This window comes from Cynocephalus volans, chromosome 3, assembly GCF_027409185.1.
Source record: "Cynocephalus volans isolate mCynVol1 chromosome 3, mCynVol1.pri, whole genome shotgun sequence".
In the NCBI taxonomy this organism is placed as follows: Eukaryota; Metazoa; Chordata; class Mammalia; order Dermoptera; family Cynocephalidae; genus Cynocephalus; species Cynocephalus volans.
In genome coordinates this window covers 52,942,154-52,955,971 of record NC_084462.1, presented here as the reverse complement: position 1 = coordinate 52,955,971, position 13,818 = coordinate 52,942,154, and the positions used below count along the sequence as shown (strand labels likewise).

Here is a 13,818-nt window from a genome sequence, read left to right as displayed (position 1 = left end):
GGGGTTGGGTGGTATTCAGAGAAAGCTCCTGACAGAGGTATTTGTGCTGAGAACTTAAGAAGGGCCTGTGTTAGCTGGGCATGAAACATTCAAAGTCTCAGAGATCTGGGTGGGTCACTCCCTCTCTCTGGTCCTCAGTTTCCTCATGTGACAATAAAAAGGGGGTGGATAAGACCAGTAGTTTTCTGGGTTCTTGAGATCCCTATGTTTCAGTGAATGTGTCTCAGAGGCCACCTTGCGGGGAATCACTGGGAACTGAAGAGATATGGCAGTGAGCTCTCTACACAAAAAAAAACATATGCTAATTAGCTTGATTTTGTTCACAGTGTATACGTATTTCAAAGCATCATGTTGTATACTATAAATATATACATTTTTGTCAATTAAAAAATAAAAAATAAAGAGATAAAAATAAAGAAAAATGACAAGAGTTTGAATACCACTGCACTAAGTAACCTCAAGGTGTTTTCCAGCTCTAATAGTCTGATTCCATGGCCCTCATGTGGAAACTAAAAATGGAAGCACACTAGGTGGGCAGAACCCTGGGGCACCATACTTGTCAAGGCAGAGCAGAGCCCCTGAAGCGGGGAGGGCAGATTACAGGCCATGTGGAAACACAGAATGTATGCACAAGTTCAATAAAGCCTGTGTTGATCCACTGATACTTGCATATGTGGAATCACAATGCCAACCCTCCTAAAACATATACTGTCATTCTGAGGACTCCTCAGAGCTCCCAGAATTCCTCTTAAAGGCCTTTCAAAAAAGTTTGGTGCATTTCAAAAATGACCCCTTCTTTGACATTTTACAATAGAGCAACCGTCTGGCCATCACATCTTCTGGTCTCAGCATTACTGATGGCCAGGCCACAGCTGACAGCATGAGTCTGTCTGTGCATGATCAGGGCTCTCAGCACTTAGAAGGCCCTCCCTTCCTATGCTCCATGGCACAGGCTGACGGGCTGTCCCTGTGAGCCAGCCAAACAGAGCATTAACTGGGAAGATCTGTGAGAAGTCTCGTCTTCCTGCCAAACTTCCCATTAGCTCTCTTGCATCTCTCCTTCCCTCCCTCCTTCCTTCCCTATCTCCCTTCCTTTGCTAACTTGCTTTCCTGTTTCCAGCACCCTTCCCATGCCCCAACTTCTGCAAACTTCCAAACTCCTCTAAATGCTAATGCTTAAGTCACAGAGTGGTCTAAAGTAGACCTATTATTCCCCTATTAAGATTTAGGGCCCGAACCAGTAAGTGTTTTCTTCTTGCAAGAATATGACCTTTAAATCTAGGCAGCAAGGTTAATACCAAGATATTACTTGAAGATTCATCCCCAGAGTCAGTACAAATCAGGCATAATCCCATTGCCGCACACTCATTCAAGTGCCGTTTCCAGGGTCACAATTTTTTTAAAATGTATATATGCCTAATGCTCATGGAAGGAAGGTTAGGGAGCAAAAAGAAAGAGAGAGAGGTTGAGGGGACAATGAGAAAAGGAAAAGAGGGTGTGGTAAGAAGAGAAAGAGATGGCGACGATAGAAGTAGGGGCCGAGGCAGAGATAGAGACAGAAATGAGAGAGATAAAGGCAGGGATAGAGGCAGAGATGAGAGAGATAAAGGCAGAGTGGAGAGGCAGAGATGTAGAGATAAAAGCAAGAGAGACAGACAAAGGACATGTTGTTTTGATTTATTAGAGGAAAAAATTGCCTGCAATATTAAGTAAAACTATTTCTTAATCAAATCTTTATTAAATTTTGGTAATAAAAAGCTAAGTGTTTGGGGGTAGGGTAAGGCATAAAAGGGCAAGGCTTTCAATACAGGAAAATCTAGGGTAGGATGTGCGCATGTATGAGTGGAGAGGAAGGAACTGATACTGGGAAAGGCATAGGGTCTGGATTAAACCGTTCCAGCCACACAGACACAAAAAGACCCTTGAATGACCAATGATTTTTAATTTGTAGAACCCCAAATCTCTGAGACCATTGGAAAAGAGGCCTAGGACTTCCAAGCTAATTTTGCCTGCTGTTGCCCAGGAAGCAAAGGACATAAGAGATGTCTTTGGATCCGCTTCTCCCTTCCTGTCATCCACCCATCTTACAGTGGCTTTTCATGCCATAGCTACTTGACAGAAGAGGGAGCTGAGGGAGAATAATGAAGTCTTCCTAATGCAACCTGGGCGCTCCTTTCCTTTCTTTCTGTTGTTGCTGTAGGTGAGCTCTGAGTCTCCCAGATCCCTCAGCCCTGCGTTTCCTGTGACAGGAGAGGATTGCCTCCAGCCAGCCACTGCCTGATAGAACCTTGGTGACCTCAGATCCCCAACATCACAGGAACACTGACAGCTCCCAAGGTCGTAGATATGTCATCCGAGCTTTATGCACACTGGGGAAATATTCTGGTTTTGTCAGGCAGTTAGAGATCTACTACAAAGGCCAGTTTTTATACTGACAAGTACATATCAAGGCCAGAATAATCAGCAGCTAAAAGGAGTGTGACCTTTAGGAGCTAAAGATTCACATAAACATTCCCAGACATCAGTCCCAGGTTTTGAATTTTAGACAGAAACTGACTTCCTGCATTTAAGCTCAACTGATGTGAACTCATTCTGGGATTCAAATTCACAGACATTCCACGTCAGGTCTTAACTATGCATGACATACAGACAATATGAAGCAACTGGAAAATTCCACGACACTCATTTGCCCCGCAGCAACACCAGCCTCACTGGAGTGCTACTGTCTGCACCCAGACCCTCTATGCTGTGCAGTACTTGGTTAGGCTGTTAGAACAAAGATGGCAACTGCCTGGATGCTGTGACTGCTCCTGCCCAAATCTGTGACAGACAGTGCTATTTCAATGCAGCCTGCTTTCCTGCTGAGCTCACACATGGGTTGAAGGATCTCAGAATCAGAATCCTTCAACCCACACACTGGAGTTGCCACTTGGAATGGACCCTGTCTGGCTTCCTTGTGCTAAGACCCTCGAGATCCTCGAGAACCTATTCCCCTCCCAAGTGATTTATAAATGTTCATAATGGCATTCTGCCTTCAGCGTTCTTACCTCTTGTGAACCCATATGAACGATGCTGTGCTAAGGAATTTAAGATCAATTATGTAAGAAGGACATTTCCATGAAGTAGCAATAGAGGTATATAGGGAAACTTTGAGAGGGGTTTGGCTCATGTGTGTGCCCAAATTTACATCAGTGATTCTCAACAGGAGGCAATTTTGACCCCCCAGGAGGTATCTGTCAGTGTCTGAAGACAATTTTGTTTGTTACAAATGGGAGTGGTACTGGCATTTGGTGGGTAGAGGCCAGGGATGTTGTTCAATATCCTGCAATGCATAAGAACAGACCCTAACAATGAGGAATTATCCAGTTCAAAATGCCAGTGGTGCTAAGTTTGAGAAACTCTGATATACATTAAGGCTGAATATATAGTGGCAGAAAGAACGTTAGAGAACCTCTCATCCAACATTTTTGTATTATAAACAAATAACCTAAGACCCAGACAAAGGTCTCTACAGACAGCAGCAGAATTAGCAAATAGCCCTATACATCCTTCTAATGGGACACTAAAACCTGTTTATATGTGTAGGACAGCAGACTGTCAGTTTCCTAACAGTCTATTTGTATAGGTAAGTAGAGATTAGAACTATGGATGTTAACATCATTGGTCCTATGCATTGATTATTGGATTCAAGTAGTGTGGAGCAGTATTGCCATTTTTATACACGTAAATATCACAAATCATTTATTCATTTACGTTTGTAGTCAAAAAATATTTATTTCAGGCTCTTTAATGTGCTGATGCAAGTAATACAATAATCCATAAAGATGACCCTTTCCTTCAAAAGCTTGCAGTCTGCTGGGAGAGATGGACAACAGCAATTTCAACACAATATAATGTGTTGTAAAGGCTGAGGCGGGTGCCAATGAGAGCATAGAGGAGGAGCGTCCGACCCAGTCCAGAAGCTCTAAAAGTTGAGTCCCCAAGCACATCTTGCTAACTTGGCCAGAGTGTTGAAAACCTGGCTACATGGCCTAAGCCTGAATCAATCCACATTTACATCAGCTACTGGTTTCTCCTGTGCCAAGGTATCACATTTCTTATGGATAGAGTTCATAACTGGCATGTGACTATTTTCAGATTTTTACACATGACAGATACATTTTATATCAGGACATTCAACTCTAAGCTTAAGGGCTGAGAAAGGTGTGTGTGTAGAAGGGAAATCGGCCTTACTCAGCTCTCAGGGCTCCCTTCCCATGAAACATCAAGTCCTCCACTGCCAAGGCTGGGCGGGAGGAATTCGGGAGAAAGCTACTTTCACAAGGCAGGGCATCACAGGCCTGCTTCCCCAGCCATTCTCATCACCCTTACTTCCTGCAATTCAGCCTTCCCTCACCTTGCTGCATCAAACACCGGGCATTAAAGTTGGGAGCAACAGAGTGTGCAGGTAAATAACGAGAACCGAGATGCCAAACCTGAAGCAAGTTCAGTCTCTCCAAAAGCCACAGGTAACACTTTTCCATCCTCCCCCTCTCTCGAGGGCTTCATACCTTCTCACTCTTCACTCCCCCAGCCCACTCTTCCCACTTTCACTCTCCCTGCAGGTTGTAAACCTGTGGATAGACGTGTGTTGTATCCAGTTCCAATGAACCAAGTGAATTAGAGCTTCAATTTTTTCTTCCGTCTATAAAGTGAAGCACTATGTGATCTGGTTGTTCCTCTGTGCATACAGTTGACAGAGATGTGATTGGGGGGAGAGGGTGCTTTTCTTTTTTTTTATTTATTTATAAGTTTTATTAAAGTTCACCTGTTACCCACAGGCCTCAGGCTCCCTATAGAGAAACAAATATCACAATTGAAGCAGCTGGTTTCCAAGGTGCCCGATTAAAACAGATGAAGAGATAAGAAGGAAAAAAACAAATAAAAACATTAAGATAAAACTTCTTCACTCCCAAGTGCATGATGCCTTCTGTTATATTGCACATGTGAAATTGACTCCCAATGTAATTAGGCCAGAGCTACAAGGCAAAATAAATCCTCAAATTATTCAGACCCCCAGAGCTATTCTTTTGCAATCAATCAAGTAACTGAGAAAAGAGCCAACTTTTTAATACAAATTTGTGATCGGCATCTATTTTATCCAAGCAATTCCCAACACTGCACCTGCCCGAGAATATAGAGTCATGAGCTAACTTGGGAACTAAGTACAAGAATCCTGATTCTCACCCAGACACAACATTTTCTTCCATTGCCCAGTGGAATCTGGAGTTTATTCCAATAATCCTTAGGGGCTTCTGGACTTTTTAGAAGGAGCGGGAGCATACTCCAGGGCCACAGCTGGCCACATACCCCCTTTAGGGTCAGTTGTCTTGGCAGCATTATGTGCAGACAGGTCCACACAGAGATTTTCACTCTCTCTTTGCAGTCCTTACTTGAAACAGCTATAATATTCTCCATGTCACCCCAAAGATCCAGGACATGGCTCTATTTCCTTACAGGTCAAAAATAAGCCATGGGGGCAGAAGAGTATCTTTCATTACAATCAGAGGGAAAAGAAATAACCATTCTTCAAAGGGGTACTTACTGGATTTCAGCAGTGCTGCCAGAACTTCAGTGGCAGCCCTGGGGAAAGAGAAAGAAAAGTGGAAAGTCAATGTTCAATGGTCTATTTGTCAGCCCGTGGATCCCACATAGCCCGCATGCTCATTGCTGCCACCTAACAGGCCCATTATTAGACAGGTAGCGGGCATTCTATTGATCTCCTTGCTGACCATTAAAAAGGCATAAATGCAGAAATCACACAGAGTGAAGTATCTGTCTTGCAAACGGGTCTCAGAGGTCCCCTCTGCTGGTGAAAATCTCTGCTCCTTTCCCTTCTGCCTCCCTCCTCCACCAACTTCATTGCACAGCGTGCTTCATTTTTTCTGTTGCTCATACCAGCCACCACTCTTGTCAGCCTCTTGATTTGTGCCTGGAAACGTGCGGGGACTCTGGAGAATGGGTTGGGGAGCAGTGGGACTTGGAGGCTTATTGACCGTGGAGGTGTAGTGCAGACTGCTTGAAACCCTCGCACCCCTGGGAACACACTGGAAAACATTCACACACTGGAAAGAAAGGCTGTTTCCTTAGGGAGGAAAGTGGTTCTGTCGAAATTTTTCCTCCAAATTCATTGCTTTCTTCCATGGATGAAAGTACCAATCTTTGTGGTGAAAGTAGGCATGTGAAAATGAAAATACCTTTTTGCCCATGTCTTAGCGATCCTTGAGTCTGTTCCCTGATCCTGGGAAGGTCACATAAAGACCCACCCGCAGGGTAGAGGAAAACGTCACTGGCATTTAGGGCAATATGGTGTGATTCTGGAAGGGAGAATTTTGCTTGCTTTTTTTAAGAATAGAAGTATTCTGTATGGCCCTGGTAACTTATCCTTAAGTCCTGTTAAACCGTGATCTGTTCCTACTGCCCTCCTGAGAATTACGGGATCAGGTCAAAGAGGCTGAATCGCCCTTCAGAGATTACATAGACTTGTCAGCAGAGCTGGAACCCCAAATCCAAGAATCTTACTGCCCACCTCTGCTTCCTCCCCATCTGTTATTTTCTGGAATCTCACTGACCTCTGCCTGGTCAATGAAAGATGGTTCTATTTGAAATATATTAGCTAATACTGAGCAACAGCCAGCAGTAAAAAGAAAATAAATGGATGAATAAAAATAAACTAAAATAAAATAGAAATGTGCATTTGAGACACCATTCCTTCCCATCACCTACAAGGGAGTCCTGCAACAGCAAAGGTCTGAAACTCACAGGCCCCAGTGCAAACCCACAGCTAGGGTGACACCCCAGCTCAGAGAGACCAAAAGTACCAGAGGGCAGTCATAATGAAGGCAATGCTGGCTTTCATTGAAGGTCTCCTTCCTTTATTCTTCATAACTATGTTTTCCTCAACTCAACTTCTGGCCTCTTCATCCCCACTCTTTTGAAATCCCACAGTTTTGACAACAGTGGATTTAGGAAAGAACACACTGAAGGAGTTGCTGAGAATTCAAGGCAGTGTGGAAAATCGAGGAGCCACATAGGGCCTCGCTTGGGCTGGGGAAAAAAGGAAAATCAATATTTTGGAGAAAAGCAGAACGGCCAAATTAATTTCATCAAAAGGGATTAGCAGAGAACAAGGAAACCATGGAAACAGAAAGAAAATGACAGTGTTCCAAGCAAAGCTCCTACCCCGTCCTAGCTCACAGGCCAGGTCTGTGAGAGCAACAACCTTGCATTTCTGATTTGCATGGCACTTTTGTTTCTGGCAGTTCACAGATAAGGTAATCATTCATTAGATGATAGTTCTATGAGAGAAAGACTGGTGGTGGGGAGGGACAGGCAGCAGGCAGACCAGTTAGGGGAAGCAGAGGTGATAAGGGCTTCAACCAAAAGAGCAACACAGGGAGGAGGGATGGGTGAGCAGGAAGCTAGAGCCCTGCTGCTCAAGGCATGGGTCTCTGACCAGCAGCCTCACATTTCCTGAGAGCTAAATAAGAGTACAGAATCTCATCCCATCCCAGACCTGCTGTATCAGAATCCTTAACAGGTAATTCATATGAACATTAAAGTTTGGGAATAATTGATTTAGAGGACAGCATCGATATGGTTTGGTTACTCTTTAGATGTTGAGAGTGGGATTCAAGGTGACTCCCAGATCTCAACTCTCTAGAAAGTACCTAATAACATGATAATGTAACAAATAACTATGAATCCAAATAGTGATATTATATGGCAGGAAACACATGGTAAATGTCACATTAGTCAAAGAACTGAGGCTGATTCCTGAGACCAGAAAAGATTTCTTTCTGTACAGGTCATAATTGGGAGATCGATGTGTAGTGTAGCAGAAAGCACATTTAGGGCAACAATGTGGATATGATTTGAGACTAAAGTCAGGTATTCTAAAGAGTTCAGATTCAATTCTATAGATAATAAGAAGCCATTCGTTTTTTAAAAAAATAATCAAGGTGGTATAGTCTCAATGGAAAAGTGAGAGGAAGGTTGTGAGCAATGAATTAACAAGACTTGATAAAAGGTTAGTTCTGGAGGGCAGACAGAAGGGAAGAGTTGGTGATGGCCTGAAATATTTAAGCTGGGTAGATGGGAGAATAAGAAAGCCATTAATAGACTATGGAGGGAAGCTGCAGCATTTAGACAAAATAATGATTTTGATTTGAGACATGCTGAGTTCAAGATGATGGAGATAAAGCTATATGAAACTGCTCAGAATGCTACTGGAAGCATACGTGTAGAATTCTAGAGAGCATCCAGACTTTGGGATATGTAGTTATAAGTTACTACAGTAGTAATGATAGTAGTAGTCATGTGGGCAGGTGAGATCTGTGAAGAAATGCAATCAAGAGAAGAATGGAGGGCTGGCCCAGGAAAGCATCTCCACCGGACAGAAGAAAACCCCTTCAGGAGTCAGAGGATGTGCAGTCAAGGAAGCAGGAGGAAACCTGGGGGTGTTCAGTTTTGAAACTGAAAGTCACAAAATTGTCCAGACACAGTGTTTTTCAAACTGCAAATTGTGACCCAAGAGTGGGTATTGACCATATTTTTAAATAAAATTAAAAAGGAATTGAACATATCAGTCATCTCATTTAGCAAAGGTTAGCAATGATCTGAGGGACTTGTATTTCAATGCAAATACATACATATGCATGCCTACTGGGAATGTGATGTAAAACAAGAAAAAAAAAAGCTTATAAAGATGTTGTTTAGGATGTAGTGTCCATATAAAATCTGAACAAGAACAAAGATCTAGAATCAACTAAAGAGCAATCTAAAAGGTTTTTTGTTTTTTTTTTTTCTTATTTTATTCTAGGACTTTTTTTTTTTTTAATTTTATTTTGTCGATATACATTGTGGCTAATTATTGCTCCCCATCACCAAAACCTCCCTCCCTCCTCCCTCCCCCCTCCCCCCCAACAATGTCCTTTAAGTGAAACAAGTCAGGCACAGAAAGAGAAATACCACATGTTCTCACTTATTGGTGGGAGCTAAAAATTAATATATAAATTCACACACACACACACAAAAAAAAAAAAAAAAATCTAAAAGTATTTGATCTCGATATGGTGCCTGGGAACCAGGCACCAGGTCACTCATGTGAATGTTTCCAAGAGGCTCTTTGTTTTTAGTCTATTCGGTGGACAAACGATAAATGTCTAGTGCTGGTCTACTGTCTAAGCATTGCTCTCTGCTGCTCTCCTGACCTCCAGTGTAGCACCAAGAAAGAAGTAAAACCCATCAGAACCAAGACAACTACTTTGTCAACCAAAGGCTAAGCCCACAAAGATAAAAAGTCTAAGCTGCTAAAGTTTAAGCAAATAAGAAAATATTCAGTTACTTCCACTCCAAGAAATCAAACCCACTGTATTGAATGAGTGAACTGGGGTCCCAAAGTTAGTGCCTTTGGGGTGCTAGACTGACTCTTGCTGAATGTGGGCATCTGGTATCCATGGTTTGGGTAGCTCTACTGATTTTATAGTAGAGGACTTTTGGAGAAGTCACTTTTTTTTGTAACATAGTTGATTGTATGTATCTGTGGTGTACAGAGTTGAATATCAATACCTGTGTGCAATATGTGATGCTCGATTAGGATAAGTAGTATATTCAGCATTATACAATGTAATCATTTCTCATGAAGGCTCTGTTTTCTTAAAGTTTAAATCCATATCACCATCCACATTGTTTGAACTTCCCAGTTGGGTGTCCATGTGGTATGGAAACCAAAAGTGCCAAAATGTCCCTCTGCATCTGACTTTCAGTGTGTTTACATCAGTGATTGGGCCTTTTCAGAAGCTTTTGCAGAACATCCTGCTCTGAGAGAACTACAACAACAGCCAAAAGCAACATGGAGTTGTCCTAGCTAATCCATTTCACAGTGTAGGATAACTCATTCAAGGTTCTAGAGGTCACCAGTCACTTTCACTCTCCTCAGGAAAAGCTAAACTTAAAGTATATTGGCAAATTTGTAAATATTCTTTTGTCAGGAATTTAGCAAAAAGCAAAACTTCTTGTCAGGAATTTTGCAACAATTTAATTTACTTCTTCAATCTGAAGTAAATTTTGAGAGCCACTATAAGAGAGTCTTTAATAATTATCACCAGTATTTCGGGGAACCCCTATAAATGCTAAGCATGCGCTAAGCATCCTACATGTATCATTATACATCACATTTGCTCTTTGAAGAAATACCAGAGGGTGAAATTATTAGTTCTGTTTTACAAAAGGCAACAATGAAGTTCACAAAAGATAAATAACCTGCCCAAGTTCCAGCAGCTACCAAGAGGCAACATTGAGATACAAGCCTACCTCTGTCTGATTCTACATCTAGTGCTACTAAACTCTTCTCCCTACTTTCAACATAATTCTAGAAGGAATCTAAATTATCTTCCAGTGCAATTTCTCTGTCTTTTAATTAAGGACTCTACAGTTCAAGAGGTAATTCACCTGGTACAAGTAATAGGATTAATATATCACAGAGTCAATGAAGCAAACAACTTCTCCAGCTCAAGTCCGCTGTTTGACTCAGAGTTCTATATGGTACAATTTGGCTACAGTTTGAGTGGATGTAATTGTTCAATGGTGGTCATAGAGACAAGGATAGAGAACTCAGTTGGAGGCAAGTCACAGAAGTCTTTGGATGTCAGAGTTGAGTTCCTGAATTAGGAAGTAGAGGGCTTAGGTTTGAAGCTTGGAGCAGACCCTTTTGTCCTCTCAGATTCCAAGTTTAGTTGATCTTTCTGAATCTCATAGGTCCCTCATCTGCAAAGTGAACATGATCAGATCTAACCAATGGGATGGTATAAAGAGTGAGATGAAGCAAAAATTAAATTAAATTAAAAGTCTACCACAGTCCCTGAAACATAGCATTAACTTGAATGGCAGTATTGAATCATGGAAGGTAAAATAAGTACCGAGTGAGGAAGTGGGCAGTGAGCCTGAAGGGTCATCAGTTGCCAGTCAGAAGTCCCTGGAGAAAAATGAGCTCCTATCCCTGAGTACATGGAGAAACAAAATAATCAAACTCTGTTTTGGAAGTCAAATATTCTATAGCCCAGATAGCCTAGAAATAGTGATTGCCACCAATATTAGTTAACTACTGCTACGTAATAAATTACCACAAACTTAGCAGCTTAAGACAATATTCACTTATTATACAGCAGTTTCTGTGAGGCAGGAATCCCACAGCTTCAGCAGATCCTCTGCTCAGGATCTCACAAGGCTGTAATCAATGTGTCAGCCAGGACTGAGTTTCCATCTGGTTTGACTGGGGAAGGATCTGCTTCCCAGCTCAAATAGGTTCTTGACAGAATTCATTTCCTCACAACAGTAGGGCTAAGGACATTACCTTCTTGCTGTCTGTCATCCAAAGACCACTCTCAGCTTCTAGAGGCTACCTGCAGGTGCTAGAAGCCACCCACTGTTTCTTGCAATATGGACTTCCTAATATGAATCCCTACTTCATCAATAAAGAGAGTTTCTAGGGTGAGTATATATACAAGACAAAGTCTTATACGACATAACATAATCACAGGGATGACATATCTTCACCTTCGCTGTATTCTTTTGGTTAGAAGCAAGCCCCAGCTCTTGCCCACACTCAAAGTAAGGGAATTATACAAAAGCATAAATACCAGGAGGTGGGGATCACAGGGCAGGGAGGGAACCTTAAAGTCCATTCACCACCCAAATCCTCTTGCAGTCTTTAGCATCCAGATACCAAGATCCTAACATTTTCCTCACCAAGACGTAACATAACCCTCTGCAGTCTTATGCCTCCCAGAGAATGGAACGACTACTTTCCCAGAGGCTGAGCATGCATCTGTCATTCTGCTTGCCCTTGCCACCTAGATCCCACCTAAAACAGCCCCATTTTAACTTCTAGAATGCTCTTAACTCTTCCATTTCTCTTGCTCTCTGCTGTCATCACTCTAGGCCAAGCACATCAGGGTCTGGTACTTCACAGAGAAATGTAATTTCTAGAGTTATTGGTCCTTGGTTGAAATTTATGTTTTAATTCCCTATGTAATAAATGCATATAAACTATGTAATCAATTTAGGTATATTAAAATACAGTTAAGCAAAAACAAAAAAAAAGGGAATAAATTAAAATCTCCCAAATATCTCTCACCTAACTACTGCTATATAAGCCTCAGAACTAATCCATCCATATGCACTCTAGGTCCTCTTCAGACCATTCTTCAGGCTTCAAATAGAGCGATCTTCTCAAGAAGAACATCTCATGATTGTGACATCCTCACATTGCTACCCCCACACCCCCTCTTGCTCTTGGATAAAAATACAAAACTGAAACATGAACCAGGAGGCCCTAACCAGGCTGGCAGCACCATTCTCTCCAGCATCGTCACATACTACTCTTTCTTACTTTCTGTACTTCTGCTCCTCTGGCTTTTTGCCAAGCCCTGGAACATGTTCCCATCACTTGTCCTTTGTCCTTGCTAATGCTGCAGCCTTAGATGCTCTGGGCCCTCCCCTCATCCTTTACCTGTATCTCAGACCTCATCCTTTACATCCTGACTCAGGTGTCATCTCCTCAGAAAGACTTCCTCTACTCCTAGTCCTTTGTTAGGTACATTCATGCTTCTTTTTCCCCCTTTTCTCATTGCACAATTCAGTTTGTAATTATTCACTCGGTTGTGTGATTATTTGTTTAATGTCTGTCACTTCTCCCAGTCTGCAAGCTCCAGAAAATGGAAAAGGTGTTTTGTTTTTGCATCATCCTTCCCCCACTACTTAGTAGTATTTGAACACAGAACACCATCAAATATTTGCTGAGCCTCTTCCAAAAGCTAGGCACTGATCTAAGAGCTTTATATATGTCATTCATTTATTCAACAAATATTTATTGAGCACCTACTACACATCAGAATAAACTGATAGACCAAAGATTCTTGCACTCAAAGACCTTATATTCTTGGGGATCAGGGTGAAGAAAAATGTTAATTGACAACAGTATTTTTGAGATGTACACTAAATTAATATTCTAAAATGTGATCAGTGCAATGAAAAAAATATAGGAACAGGATAAAGAAATTTGCTGTGCAAGGACTGGTTACAAATTTTAAATGTTTGTCTGGAGTAGGCTTCACTGAGAAGGCAACATCTGAACAAAATGTGAAGGAGGGGAGGAAGAAGCCACTTAAATATTAGGAGGAAGTGTATGCCAAGCTGAAGGGCAGCAGGTACAGACACTCTAAAGTACAACAGGTCTGATCTGTTCAAGGAAGAGTGAGTTGGACGGGGCTGCTGGAGCCAAGAGGATGGGAAGAGAGGAGCAGGACCTGGGGTGAGAAGTAATAGGGCACAGCTTATGAAGGGCTTGGTAAGCACTGCAAGGGCTTTGGCTTCACTCTCAGCAAAGGATTTACTACAAGATTTTGAGCAATGATCTAACATGCTTTAAGAAGATTTCTCTGGCTATTCTACTTAAAAAAAAAAAAAAAAAAAAAAAAGGAAAGACTCGAGGAAAACAAGAATAAAAGCCAGACATCAGTAGAAAACTATGTGGAGTAAACTAAGCACAGCAACAAGTAAAATGGATTATATACAGTGACCAAGTGGGATTTAGCCCAGGAATGCAGGGTTGGTTTGACATCTGAAAATCAATCAGTGTAATAATTCACCATAAAGGATTAAAAAGCCACATGATAATCTCAATAGACACAGAAAAAGCATTTGATAAAATTAATCACACTTTTATTATAAAATCATTCAACAAGCTGGAATAGAACAGAACTTCCTCAACCTGATAAA

The 13,818-nt window shown here is 41.7% G+C and overlaps 1 protein-coding gene across 5 annotated transcripts in view; it reads right to left on the bottom strand.

Moving 5' to 3' along the window:
* AGBL1 (AGBL carboxypeptidase 1) overlaps nt 1-13,818 on the bottom strand; it is an 866,292-nt gene that overhangs the window by 732,839 nt on the left and 119,635 nt on the right. For all 5 annotated transcript variants that reach the window (XM_063089333.1, XM_063089334.1, XM_063089330.1 and 2 more), the window contains one exon: nt 5,585-5,622. In XM_063089333.1, the coding sequence (XP_062945403.1) occupies nt 5,585-5,622 (38 nt within the window). The remainder of the gene's footprint in view (nt 1-5,584; nt 5,623-13,818) is intronic.